The following is a 13,863-nucleotide window of genomic DNA, read 5'->3' as shown; positions in this document are numbered from 1 at the left end:
TGTGCCAAATATACCTAAATATATACAAATGTATGGTGTGTAATGTAAAGTTCATATTCCTTATGTTGTAAAATAAAAAAAAATGGATGAAAAATCCCAGGTCCCAATAATTCATCTGATATTTCCACCTGAATTCTACATCTGTCATGTAAATACTGATGAAGCACAAAACTACATTTAAAAAAAGTACCCTGAACAAAGGATCAAAGATCATAGACATTTTCACAATCTTTAAGAAGCACCTTTAAAATTTGCCCTTGTATGGACCTGCCCTTGACCTGCACCACACAAGCAACAACTCAGGCCAACTACATCAGGTGCACTGTAATAAAAAAAATTACATTGTTTTCAGTGGAAGAATTCTTTTCCAAAAGTCCAATGGGGAGAATTTGTTGCTAAGCTGGCAAATACAACCCCCCCCCCACCCCATAATTAGTTATATTGGCTTTTGCCTTGATTACAGCACACGTTGTCTGTGGAATCTCTTCAGCAATTTACACATTTATGTGTAAACACATATATGTCCGTCCAACACAGAATGAATGCTAGAAAACACTGACATGTATCAAGAAATGTAAACAAGACAATAATTCTGTGAGGATGCAAGGCATGAACATAACATTTTTTGGCACAGGTCACAGGCGCAGAGTTAGCTACGGGGTCACTCTTTGAGTCTGATGAATGAATGCTGGCTTTGCCATCAGGTATTTAGTGGACCTCTTTCTTTGGGGGCCTTGTCCTGACCCCAGATCATAGCACTGTCCCCATAGGCATGATGGCTGCGTCACCTCTTCCTACTCTGATGCACCCATCACTCCGGAACAGGATCTGGGCTCATAAGACAACATGACCTTCTTCCACTGTTCCAGAGTCATTTACATTTACATTTACAGCATTTATCAGACGCCCTTATCCAGAGTGACTTACAATCAGTAGTTACAGGGACAGTCTCCCTGGAGCAACTTAGGGTTAAGTGTCTTGCTCAGGGACACAATGGTAGTAAGTGGGATCCAATCTTTATGTTCACATCTTTATTTTGTGTGTGTGTGTGTGTGTGTATAATTGCTCATACTGTCACTGTTGAACATAGCTGTGAGTTCATCTGAAGATTTCAGTTTTACCTTGCCACTATTGCCTTTGGTTTGTTCACTAGGGGCCTTGAGTCCTAATGAGTCCTTGAGTCCTAGGCACTTTATGACAATGTACATTGTAAAAAGGGCTGTATAAATAAAATTTGATTGATTGATTGACTGGTTAATTTTGGATGTTTGATGATGGTTTCCCACTATTCTTCCAGTTTTTAGTAATGCGTTGGACAGGTCTTAACCCAATTTTAATAGTTTCTGCTATCTCCATACAGGTTTTCTTTGATTGAAGCATGCCAGTAATTTGGCCCTTCATGACCACAGGATGTGTTTTCCAATACATGTAAAGTCCAGGTTGGTGGGGACATTTTTTTGGACAGGCAATGAATCATTTGGTGCAGTCACTGTTGTTAGCTGGTGCACATTCAGTAGATACAGGTTTAATCAAAAGTATTTGTTGAATTGAAAAGCGTCATTGTTTGAAATACTTTGGACTGACATTGTGTTGAATTTTTGAATGGCTATTGGAGACGTTTTCTTATTACAGCCCTTTCTTTTTAAATACAAATACTGCAGATGCAGATATTTCTACCTCTTGTTTTACAGCACTACTGGCAATAATATTTACATCTACTGACATTCATTAACCAGATTCTGAGCATTCTTCTGACCCGTACTTCTCTGCATTTCCATGAAGAGACAACAAATCGCTGGCCAGCTCTGTCAAACAGGACATAGATCTGCTTCAGAAAATTTTTCATTGTCACAAATTGCAGCAATGGTAAGTGTGCCTGCGATAATGTCACTGATAAACCTTGATTTTAATTGCACTGTATTACAGCTATGGTGCGGAAAGTGTGTATGCAGGTTTATTGCAGGACATTGCTGCCATTTCAATCCCAGTAATTATCCCAAAAAAATGTTTTCCATATGTATATACTGCATATCAGTCACGCGCTACAGTGATTGACGTTTCTTTGTGTGTTGATGTTAAGGGGATGTCAGGTACAGCAGTTCTGCTTCTCTTTGCCCTGTTTCCACTGGCTCATGGTGCATGCTTCAACAATCCTAAAGCACCAGGTACTGTACTGCATTTATGATCACTGTGCATATACATTCTGTCCCTAAAACACAAAACTGATTCAGAATGTCTTTTTTACATATAGAAATAAAGGAAGTGTGTCAGGATTCAGAGGACAAGACCTATCATGTGTTAAACACATACTGGAGAAACAGCAAATGCATGGACTGTTCCTGTCGGCCATATGGGGTTTCGTGTTGCAGCGCGTAAGCTGTCCATCTCCACACACGGTTACCTGTTACTAGTTTAGCACACAAACCCTGAGACCGATTTCATATGTCTGATGTGAGAGTCAGGCTGATTCAGGAAAATTACCACCCCAGCATGCAATTCTTCAATTTCAGGATGGGGGTGACAATGAAGATTCCAGCTGACTGTGATGTGGAATATAATAACAGAACATGCACGTTTGAAGTGGTGAAGAGCATCAAGCCTTCCACACCATGCCCTTTTGCAGTAATTGGTGAGTAGCCTCTCTGCATTATGCTGATTTAATAGAATAGAAATATGTTTTATATTATATTGCAATCTTATGTAACTAGAATTGTATAAATCAAACAGGGTTTATTGGGCAAGGTTAAATCAGTATTTACATTAATTAAGAAGACGTTTGTGTGTGTGTGTGTGTGTGTGTGTGTATAAACACACACAACACAAACACAGTGGGGCAAAAAGTATTTGGTAGCCACCATTTGTGCAAGTTGTCCCAATTAAAAAGATCTGCATGGAAGAATGGTCCAAAATACCAGCTTCAGTGCAAACCAGCTATAGACCTGCATGAAACATTTGACCTCTGTCATTGCCAAACAAGGTTACGTTACAAAGTATTGGGGTGAACTTTTGCTATTGACCACATACTTATTTTTTGCACCATTACACAAATAAATTCTTTAAAATAATTTTCCTGTTTTCTACCTCTCACAGTTGAAGTGTACCTCTGATGAAAATTACAGATCTCTCTTTTTAAGTGGGACAACTTGCACTATCGGTGGCTGCCAGATACATTTTTTGCCCCACTGTATATGTTATATGATTGTATTTTATTTGCAAATTGCAGGACACACACCACAGAAATCCATGATACAGAATAGACTGCCTTGTAATATCACTGCAGACACAGGAAAAGGTGTGACGCTTGTATGTAAAGTCCAAGCGGACTCCCAGGTCAATGTCACTTGGCTAAAAAACATGGAGATACAGACTCAACTGACCAATGCCAATTTCTACAAGGTATCATCAAGTTCTAAATGTTTTATTTATTACTATAAAAGGATTGAGTCAGAAGACTTATGTTTGTACCTTCTTCTTCTGATTTTCTTCCAGGTAATCGATACTAAAGGCCAGGAGTCGGGTGTCCTTTCCCTAAATGATGTGTCTGTGGCAGATGCTGGAGAGTACGCTTGCCTGGCTGAAGATTCATTAGGTCATGACTTTTTTTCTAGATGGCTGACTGTTACAGGTATTAATGTTTTCTCTCTTTTTATCCTGCATGATACATTCAGCAACAACTCAGGGATCATTTTACTCTTGGAACTGATTTTCCGATTTCATAGCAGATAGCAAAAATGCAAAAAAAAAAAAAGAGTGGCAGTAGAAGGCAAAAATGTTGTAAGCCAAGCCTCGTTTAAAAATAACAATCCTACAAATGTACACATCCCAATTCAAGGTGAAAAATGCATCTTAGCTGCTGAAACAATGCCCTTGGTGACCATATAAATGAATAATTTTATAGTCATTTAATAATATTCAGTGAATGTTACCAGTTTTTACATCAATCTTTTTTTTTGTCTATGCAGGTCTGAGTTCTGAGGTCAAGGACTGTGAGCAATAAGATCTTTTCAACAGTCAAAAGCTGCTATTACTACTAATTTGTTAGAAATAAAAAAGAACAACATTGTACAGCAACATTATCTGTTTTTCATACTATTTATTTTTTTACCATCATAGTAACACAGTCCCTCATGTTACCTAGTTAATACCTACTTAATTAGGCATTGATTGTCTTATGGCCTAGTTCAAATAAGGAGAGGAGGTGGGGAAGAATTGATCAGTTGATCATCAGTATTGGCACTAAAAGATTTGGCATTAAGCAACTAAGAGCACCTAAACTAATTCAAATTTACATTTTTATTTGTCACATACATAGTCATACACAGTATGATATGCAGTGAAATGCTTTTAGTGACTGCTACAGACCACAGTATTTCAAATGTTACAAGTATGCAATGAAAACCAATATGCAAATATTGCAAACATAATCAAATATCACACTTTTATGTCCTTTACATATAAATATGTGTAACATGTGGGGTGAAGGTGTACAAATGAGTGAAAGTCAATGCATAAAAATAAAAAAAGCAACAACAAAAAAAAAAGAGCAGAGATTTTGTGCAAAGTGAGTCCAGAGTGGTTGAGAGTGAAAGTGCTGGAGTGTATTGGAGTTCTATGTAGTGTTGTTGTTGAGAGCTTGTATATCCCGCGGGAAGAAGCTCCTCCTCATTCTCTCTGTGTTGGACTTCAGGGAGAGGAAGCACTTCCCTGATCGCAGCAGAGAGAACAGTCCATTCACTATCTTCCTGGCCCTGGTACAGCACCGTTTGCTGTAGATAGATTGAAGGTCAGGGAGCTTGGTACGGATGATTCGTTCGGCTGATCGAACCACCCTCTGTAGGGCTCGCCTGTCATGCATGGTGCTGTTTCCGAACCAGGTTGAGATATTTCCCGTCAGGATGCTATCCATGGTGCAGGAGTAGAGGTTCCTGAGCACCTTGGAGGGCAGTCTGAAGTCTTTCAGGCGTCTGATGTGGTAGAGACGCTGCCGGGCCTTTTTCACCTGGGTGTTGATGTGACAGGACCATAACAGGTCCTGCATGATGTTAACACCGAGGTAACGGAAGCTGTCCACTCTCTCCACTGGGCTCCTGTTGATGACAGGGGTCTGGTAGGTCCTCTCCTGCTTGGTACTGAAGTTCACTTTGTCTTGCTGACGTTTAGGTGGAGATTGTTCCTCTGGCACCAGTTCTCTAGATTTCCAACCTCCTCCAGGTAGGCCGTCTCGTCGTTGTCAGAGATCAGGCCCAACACGACAGTGTCGTCAGCAAACTTGATGATGGTGGTGGAGTTAGTAGTGGCTGTACAGTCGTATGTGTACAGGGAGTACAGCAGGGGGCTCAAAACACAGCCCTGGGGGGCTCCAGTGCTGAGAGTTATGGGGGCTGAGACATGTCCACCCATCCTTACTGCCTGTGGTCTCCCGGTTAGGAAGTTGGAGATCCACTGACACAGAGATGAGCTGAGTCCCAGGTGCTCCAGCTTGGTGGTGAGTGTGGAAGGGATTATTGTGTTAAATGCTGAACTGTAGTCAATGAAAAGCATTTTAACATAATTTCCCTTCCGAGTGTCCAGGTGGGTGAGTGCTGTGTGGAGGAGATGTGAGATGGCGTCGTCGGTACTTCGATTGGGTCGGTAGGCAAATTGTAGAAGGTCGAGTGTGTCGGGTAGTGAAGAAATGATGAAGTCTCTGACCAGCCGTTCAAAGATCTTCATCACTGCTGAGGTGAGGGCTACAGGGCGGTAGTCGTTTAGGGAGGCAGGATGGGTTTTCTTTGGGACCAGAACAATGATGGATTCCTTGAAGCATGTGGGGATCACCGACTGAGATAGAGAGAGGTTGAATATCTCTGTAAACACAGGTGCTAGCTGGTCCGCGCAGGCTCTGAGGATTCTCCCAGAGATGCCGTCTGGTCCTGCTGCTTTCCTGATGTTCTGCAGCTATTGAAGCCGCTAGCCGTAGCATTGCTAGCGTCTTTAGCTGCAGCCTCGAACCGAGCATAGAATGTGTTCAGCTCGTCTGCCAGAGACACGTCCACGTTCGTCGTACCGGATGTTGGTGCTTTATATAACCGTTGTGAGGCTGAGATCTTCCAAGGCAGGAAAGAACTGAGGGCCCTAAAACAGCAGTTCAGGAAGGCGAGTGAAGAGGAAAAATCCACCCTGACTGAGCACCAGAACATCTACCACCGATGCGCAGAGTGGCATAGGAGAAGGGGAAGGGAGTTGACACGCAAGCGGACTGCCTTTATATGCCTTACTATTCCTTCTCCGTTCTTACACTCCATCCTGTTCTCTCAGGTCTTCAGACCAGAGACTATTGTCTGTTCCTTGGTCACATTACAAGCATAGAGGCGACAGGGCCTTTGCAGTGGCCCCACGTCTATGGGGCCACTATCAATCAGTGTCAGACAGGCTCCTTCAATCACTTTAAATCTCGTTTAAAAACTCACTTTCACTGCCTGGCTTTTAACCCAGTGTGATGTGGTTCTTATATGGTGTTCCTATGCAGTGTTTTATGTGGTTTCTTAACTCTTTGATTAGACCACCAGGACCCTCCTATCAGTTCAAAGCAGAGGTGAAGGCTACAATCAGAGCGACACGGATCAGTGCTGCTCCGTGGCCAAGTGGTGTACCTTGCAAAGTGTACACTGAGGAAGCTGAGGTTTCCAAGTATATTGCAAAGACATCACTCAGGCCAGACATTGATGTAATATCTGACTCTACAAAGCAAGTAGTGCTGCTGGAACTCACAGTTCCCTGGGAAGACCGGATGGACGAGGCCTACGAGTGCAAGTAGGCAAAGCTGGGTGAGGCAGGGAGAATGGCCTTTTGAGGTGGGCTGCAGGGGCTTCCTGGGTCAATCCCCGCACCAAGTGCTAAGGATCTTTGGGATTAGAGGTTCAGCAGGTGATGAAAACCACCAGAAATATCAGTGAATCCGCAGAAAAAGCCTCAAGGTAGCTGTGGATGAAGAGCTGTGGTGTGGACAAAATCAGATAAGACCCTTCAAGTACAAGATAGTGAATGTGCCCTTTGGGTTAAATGGATATCAAACAGGCTGTTTAAAATAATGATTTTATCTGTAGTTGGCAAATGCTAAGGGCGCCATCCATCCAGGGAGTGCCACAAATGAAGGAAGAAAAAAAGTGTTTCTTAAAACTAATTTGAATTAATTTTTTTGAAATTAATGTGTGTTAATAGGAAAAGAACTTAAACAAATGAATTTACCCTCGTAGCAAAGCCTATTAGGTAGTAGTAGTAATAATAATAATGATACGTAACTGTCCTATGAGATGGAATGACGCACAGAAGAGGGATGTCATGATGACCAAAATTATTTATTTATATTACAAAATGGCAGAAGGACCAAAAGGTACAGAAAAGGGTACAAAAACTAACCCGAAGGAGTGTGATGATTGCTAGAACAAAAACAGAACACTCAGGCAACACTCATCCACATCAATGATGGCGTCTGCTGGGAGCCATCAGGACCCACTCATCAGGTGCCTCTGGGCGTGACACCAATAATCGGCAGGTTCACAGTGTATTTTTAAAGGAAACGGCATAAAAACTGCATCTTGTTCCAAGAATGCAGCGTAAAAAACCCATTCAATCCTCGATGATGACGTTTTTAGGCTGCTTAGTGGCATAAAAAATGCTTACTTCAGCATTCTTGTGCAAGAGCCATTAAATGCCCTGTTCAAAGATTTCAGTTGCTAGAGACATACCATAACAGACCTTTAGCTGTAATTGAACACCATTTATTTTTTTCACTTCACTTCAGCTCTATCTATCACTTAAAATTGTGGTTGCAATTTGTATTTACCTTGAAATTTCTGGCACACCACTTTTATTTCAGACAGTTATCACTTCTTGAACATCTTCTGATCAGTTTTGTAACAGGAATCTTGCGTAATCAACAACATTATGTAATGGAGTGAAAAGGACGAGTAGTATATTGTTAATTGAACTTTGAGACTGCCCACAAGTTCAAGCAGTATGCATGAACTAACTACTCTTTAGCATGCCTTTAAACGAGAGGTACTACAGTGGCTGGTAGACAGTGAATTGTGTCATTTCCAGTCCGTTTGAATAATGAAATTTCTTTGCTCTCATGACATCATGACATTACCCTTCATTTATACCCTATACAATTTATATTGTATTGTATCTCTTCACCATGGCTCCATGTTGTCTGTGAACTAAAATGCAATCTAAATGCCGACAATCCATTATACTGATTACAACTGCATTTAATTTTTTTGGGCCTAAATATTTGTGGTCTTAAAGTCTTGGGCAAATTGAATACATTACAGAAAGGGCATTGGTTCATTGGTTATTTCCTTTAAAAATCTCATACTTTACTTTTTATTGATGTATTCTAAAACGGTTTGAAATGTCAAGTCACATCACTTGTGCTGTTATCAGCCCTTTCTGTTTCTTTTTGTGTGTATGAGAGAGAAAGGTTTCTTACGAAGACCCATCCTCCAGGCAGGTCTGTCTGCAAAGCGCAGGGCTGTAGTTTGAGTGTAAGATTTTCAATAATGCACAGGCCCACACTCAGTTGAATGGAACATTTAATGGTCCTGATGGCCTAACATACATCCATGTCCTGAAGGTAAGAAACACTCCTGAACACTTCATTGTGTGATATTTAGCACAATTTAGCATCTACATTGCTTAAAGGTCCCCTATTATGGAAATTTCACTCTGTGAGATTATTTAATATTAATACGAGGTCCCTGCAGTGGCTAGAAATGGCGATAGATGTAAAGCGAGCTTTGGTCATTGTGCTTCGTTGGTCATAGAGCAGCAGTTCAGACGGTCGGATCTGGAATTTGTCTCTTTATGTCGTCATAAGAGGAAAGGTTACCTCCCCTTTCTCATGCTGTTTCCGCCCAGAGAATTTCTCACCCCTCCCGTAAAAAAAATTTATCTCGACCGACCGTCATGGCTTGAAAACGTGTGAAGCATTGCAGTTGCTCGGTGATTAAAATGAGGTAAAAATGAGGCATCATTTCCGTGAATGACTGCGTACTTTGATTGGCTGCTCTTTTTCTCTTTAAACTAAAACTAGAATTCATTTTATTTGTCTACTAAAATGTTTCTAAATGGTTGTATATTTGCAATGTAAATCAATATTTCAGTTTAGGATTCATGTTATAATTGCCCTTTACATCGAGCATTACTTGCGCATGTGACATCACCTTGAAAAACATTTGTGAAAGTTCAAACAAGGGCCATCCTATATTTAATTTCTTTTTTACATTTACGGCATTTACCAGATGCCCTTATCCGGTACAATTTACAATCAGTAGTTACAGGGACAGTCCCCCCTGGAGACACTCAGGGTTCAAGTGAAAGTGAAGTGATTGTCACTTATTATACACAGCAGCACAGCACACATTGCACACAGTGAAATTTGTCCTCTGCATTTAACCCATCACCCTGAGTGAGCAGTGGGCACCATAACAGGAGTCCAGGGAGCAGTGTGTGGGGACGGTGCTTTGCTCAGTGGCACCTCAGGGAATCGAACCGGCAACCTTCTGATTATGGGGCCGCTTCCTTAACCACTAGGCCACCACTGCCCCAAAATGTCTTGCTCAGGTTCACAATGGTATTAAGTGGGATTTAAACCTGGGTCTTCTGGTTCATAGGTGAGTGTGTTACCCGCTAGGCTATCACTGCTCCTTGGGCGCCTGTCATGGCTGCCCACTGCTCCCTCAGGGTGATGGGTTAAATGCAGAGGACAAATTTCACCGTGTGCTGTGCTGCTGTGTGTCACAAGTGACAATCACTTCACTTCACTTCACTTACAATAACGCAATAACGTCAGGGTAACGCGTAGAGTTGGCTGCAGTACACAGCTCATTCCGCCAGGTGGCGAGAACAGGAAAAACCGTGACGGACACAGACAACTGAGCAGTAGAAGAAGAGGAGCCGGAGCAGGTTGACGTGTTTACAACGTGCGTTCTGTCTCGTTGTTGTTGGTGTTAATGTGCAAAATTTGCAGAGAAAATGTACATGACTCGCGTTCTCCTTTACCAGGCTTTTATTTGCGTTGTTCTTTTTACTGGTTTTGATGGTGTTCGATGTAAAATGAACGTCCATTTACCGAAAACCAGCGACGTTATGAATACTGACTGAGGTAGATGTAATACATAATGTGTGAAATCAAGTACACGTTTAATTTGTAAAAACTATTAAATTGTAAATTCAAATACGTAAATTGATGTTTTAACAGTTGCACATTTGCGTTTCACACGAGTGGGTCATAACCAGGTTGTAATTAGAATTTCAAAATGCAAAAAGAGGATTGCAAGAGAGAAAAGCAGAAAGAATTCAGCCTTTAACAGACTGAATCTGCTCAAAAATCTGACTTTCAACTAATTATCTGTCAGCAAAAAGGTTTCCATCCTTGAACGTGGCAGAATTGACACAAGCCAAGTATCTCGCAGCTCGGACATACATTTTTAATACATCCTGGAGGTTGTAAGGCAGAAACTGTAGGGCTCTGGTCAGTAACTTTTGTAGAGATGATGAACAGACATTATTTTGCCTCTTGCTCCAATTTTTTCTTTTGGCATTTTGAACCTCTTACATTCAGGTTACGATCCACCAGCATGTAGTCCAAATAATTCCCCCCGTTTTTTTTAAATATTTCTTCAGGATGGATCACATTAAATTACATCTGAATTGAAGAAAAGATTTTATTCAGGATCGGTGCTTCGACTGGACAACTGATGCACTGAATGTTGCTGATTGTGTGGTTTTCCCTGCACAGCAATGGCTGCACAAGTGAAGGAGTGCACATGCTGTTCCCACCAACATGCAGTTGCCAGTGTACACCAGACACTAGACGAGATGGACTTTGAAAGAGGTGATTTCTTCATATTGTTCATTGTCAACAATAATGTCAGTGTGAGTGCCTGGTAGCCGCGAACATGAGGAACAGGCCTAAGTCGTTGAGGATAGTGAGTGACTGAGAAGGCTACGTTTGAAATTACTTTTTATGAGACTGCCAGTGAATTCGCTTTTTTATAGACAGATAGGAGGCAAGTGGTGCAGTGGTGGGGCAGTGGTGGCCTAGCGGTTAAGGAAGCGGCCCTGTAATCAGAAGGTTTCTGGTTCGAATCCCGATCCACCAAGATGCCACTGAGGTGCCACTGAGCAAAGCACCGTCCCCACACACTGCTCCCCGGGCGCCTGTCATGGCTGCCCGCTGCTCGCTCAGGGTGATGGGTTAAATGCAGAGGGCACATTTCACTGTGTGCACCGTGTGCTGTGCTGCTGTGTATCACCTGTGACAATCACTTCACTTCAAAGTAGCATACAACACTACACAGCTAAATGATTTTAGAGTTTCTCAAGTTTTTAATGAATCACACTTCTTTTTTTTCCTGGCAGCTTGAACGCCACCTTTTAGGGCATATAAATATGTGTGATAAGTGCTCTATACCCACCAACCCCCTCCCTGTCGCCCATATAGAATCTGTAACTAGGGATGTGCTGATCAATCCTAAATATCGATACTATCACTTCCAAGCTGGTATCAATATTGGATCGATAATGGCAGAAAAAGTATCAGTAGTTTCAATTTTCTATTTCTGTGTTGTGTCTATTTGTAAATGTGCTCCTCACAATGTGACATCCCAACCAACCCCGCCCCCCCCAGCCGCTCATTACCCAAGACAAACACACAATGTTTCCCACCAGGGCTAATTGTCAAACCGGTTAATCCCTGCAACCCTAGTTGTTATTAACATCTGTGTGGCTGAATGTTTTAGGTATTTGGTCCCCTGCTATGAATGGTGACCTAAAACGTGTCGAGTCACTGCTGAACCAGGGAACTGACCCCAATGTGAGGGACAATGCAAACTACACCGCTTTGGTAGGTAAGAAGCAAAAAGCACTACATGTTGCATGTTGATGGTACTCTGTGATTTGGTGTCACAGGCAATTTCCCCTGGTTTTATTATTATTTTTATTTCAGCACTATGCCAGCAGGAGTGGACACTATTCTGTCTGTAAGCTGCTTCTTGATCATGGCGCCTGTGCCAGTCCACAGACCCGAGGTGGTGCCACGCCTCTCCACCGCGCCGCCTACTGCGGCCACTTCGATGTGGTGAAGCTGTTGCTGGACTTTCGTGCAGATCCAAAGAAAAGTGATGATGATGGCTCCACCCCCTTACATAAAGTAATGACAGTAAGACAAATTGTTGCATAACATGATGCCTTTTTTATTTCACACACGCCACAGTGTGTATGATGTTTTGTTGCCATGTGTGTGTGCAGGCTGCAGAACGAGGCCACGTGGAAGTCTGCAAGCTGCTCCTAACCCACTGTCCGGCCTTGCAGACAGCACAGGACAGGAGACTGCGTGCCCCCCATCATCTGGTACCTGAGAACAGCCCTCTGCGGGAGATCCTCGGACCTTCTCTCTGACTTTCTTTTTCCCAGCTCCACACGTGCCTCACAGGGACAATCAATAACACAACTTGAAAATGATATCTGTCAGTATTTAATGTGGACACCGGATTTTATGTATATATACACGCACACACACTGTACATAAAATGCAATGTTTCTGTGAAGATTCTCAGTCATCCAAGTGAAATTGTCTGAAAGTTGAGTCATGGCAACTGGACTTCTTTCTTTAAGGTAGAGACGTTTCATTGTGAATCTGTCAATCTGCTTTACATTACATCTGAAGTAATCTGACACTGACAAAGTTTGAAACGTATCTACCTTAAAGAAAGAAGTCCGGTTGCCATGACTCAACTTTCAGGTAATGCAATGTTGTAATTTCCCCGCCGTCCAGCAGAGAGCAGTATTAACTCAGTAATAGTGTTCCCTGCTGGAGAGGCCTGGGCTGCGTATGGAGTCCTGCTTCAGATCGTTAACTAGAGATCTTGCAGTATTACTGTTAAACAGAGAAATATCCACTCAGTTTTTGGTTCGGTAAGGACGCTTATTTGTGCCAAGCTCAGAAGATTGAAGTTCCAAGAAATGGATTTGGTGGAATTTTATCCCGGACTTCATCGCTAGGTTATTTTACCCTATAATTGTAAGGATATGCTATCAGATCCCAGGTGTACCTCCTCCTTTTTTTTGCCGGTCTATGAACTTCAGTACAGAACACAGCCCAGCATGCTCTTTAGCTCGCGTAGTTAACTTTTTTTTTTTTCTTCTTCCAGAGCGGGTTCATTCTAGATTCACTTGCATTTTTGAGATGGATCCAGGAACTCTCTCCAGCAGGGCGGTAATTGTATCTATCACAGCTGTGTCTGGAGAGAGCGCTTTTGGAGATGGCGACCGTGCTGTCGTTTTCAAATTAGACAAAAATTCTCCACAGCTGCTCCGCTGGTTTGTGTGTCGCTGGCTTCCTTTCAGGCTCTTCAGGTCACCGTCTTCAGGATGGTTCCCTCAGCGTGAAGACTGTGAAAACAGGGCTTTCCCGTTGTAGCAGGGTGTCTTGATTAGTCACCCTTGTGGGTTAAATGTGGACTCATTTGTACAGGGTGGGCCATTCATATGGATACACCTTAATGAAATGGGAATGGTTGGAGACATTGAACACATTTTATAAGTGGTTAGAAACTTGTAAATAACTGATGAAAGAATAAAGTTACGTTAAAACCAAGCACATCATTGTTTTTCTTGCGAAATTACCAATAAATTTGATGTGTCACATGACCCTCTTCCCATTGAAAAAAGATGACCGACTTCAAAATGGCCACTATGGTCACCACCCATCTTGAAAAGTTTGCCCCCTCACATATAATATCACCAACCATTCCAATTTTATTAAGGTGTATCCATATAAATGGCCCACTCTGTACTTACTCAATGCAACTAGAAAGT

At 42.1% G+C, this 13,863-nt stretch overlaps 1 protein-coding gene across 3 annotated transcripts; it reads left to right on the top strand.

Annotated features, from left to right (window-relative positions):
• Window positions 1-9,910: 9,910 nt before the first annotated feature.
• ankrd39 (ankyrin repeat domain 39) lies at window positions 9,911-13,571 on the top strand. 3 transcript variants are annotated; one of them, XM_028996727.1, is made up of 6 exons: window positions 9,935-9,965; window positions 10,048-10,147; window positions 10,784-10,879; window positions 11,787-11,890; window positions 11,993-12,205; window positions 12,295-13,571. In XM_028996727.1, exons 3-6 carry the CDS (start codon window positions 10,786-10,788, stop codon window positions 12,442-12,444), a joined length of 561 nt encoding a protein of 186 aa, XP_028852560.1. In that variant the 5' UTR covers window positions 9,935-9,965; window positions 10,048-10,147; window positions 10,784-10,785; the 3' UTR covers window positions 12,445-13,571. The 3 variants fall into 3 exon arrangements, with proteins under 3 accessions (XP_028852561.1, XP_028852559.1, XP_028852560.1); XM_028996728.1 differs by lacking the exon at window positions 10,048-10,147 and having other exon boundaries at window positions 9,911-9,965; window positions 11,993-12,196; XM_028996726.1 differs by lacking the exon at window positions 10,048-10,147 and having other exon boundaries at window positions 9,911-9,965.
• Window positions 13,572-13,863: the final 292 nt, after the last annotated feature.

Source organism: Denticeps clupeoides, chromosome 11, assembly GCF_900700375.1.
Source record: "Denticeps clupeoides chromosome 11, fDenClu1.1, whole genome shotgun sequence".
Lineage (NCBI taxonomy): Eukaryota > Metazoa > Chordata > Actinopteri > Clupeiformes > Denticipitidae > Denticeps > Denticeps clupeoides.
The sequence above is the reverse complement of the archived record's forward strand: the minus strand, read 5'-3'. Positions and strand labels throughout refer to the sequence as shown.

Bases quoted from the DNA above. Each gene is read 5' to 3' on its own strand.
- ankrd39 (XM_028996726.1), top strand. From the start codon at position 10,786: ATGGCTGCACAAGTGAAGGAGTGCACATGCTGTTCCCACCAACATGCA. The intron at 11,891-11,992 runs GTAGGTAAGAAG...TTTTTATTTCAG, and splicing joins ATGCAAACTACACCGCTTTG to CACTATGCCAGCAGGAGTGG. The intron at 12,206-12,294 runs GTAAGACAAATT...GTGTGTGTGCAG, and splicing joins CCTTACATAAAGTAATGACA to GCTGCAGAACGAGGCCACGT.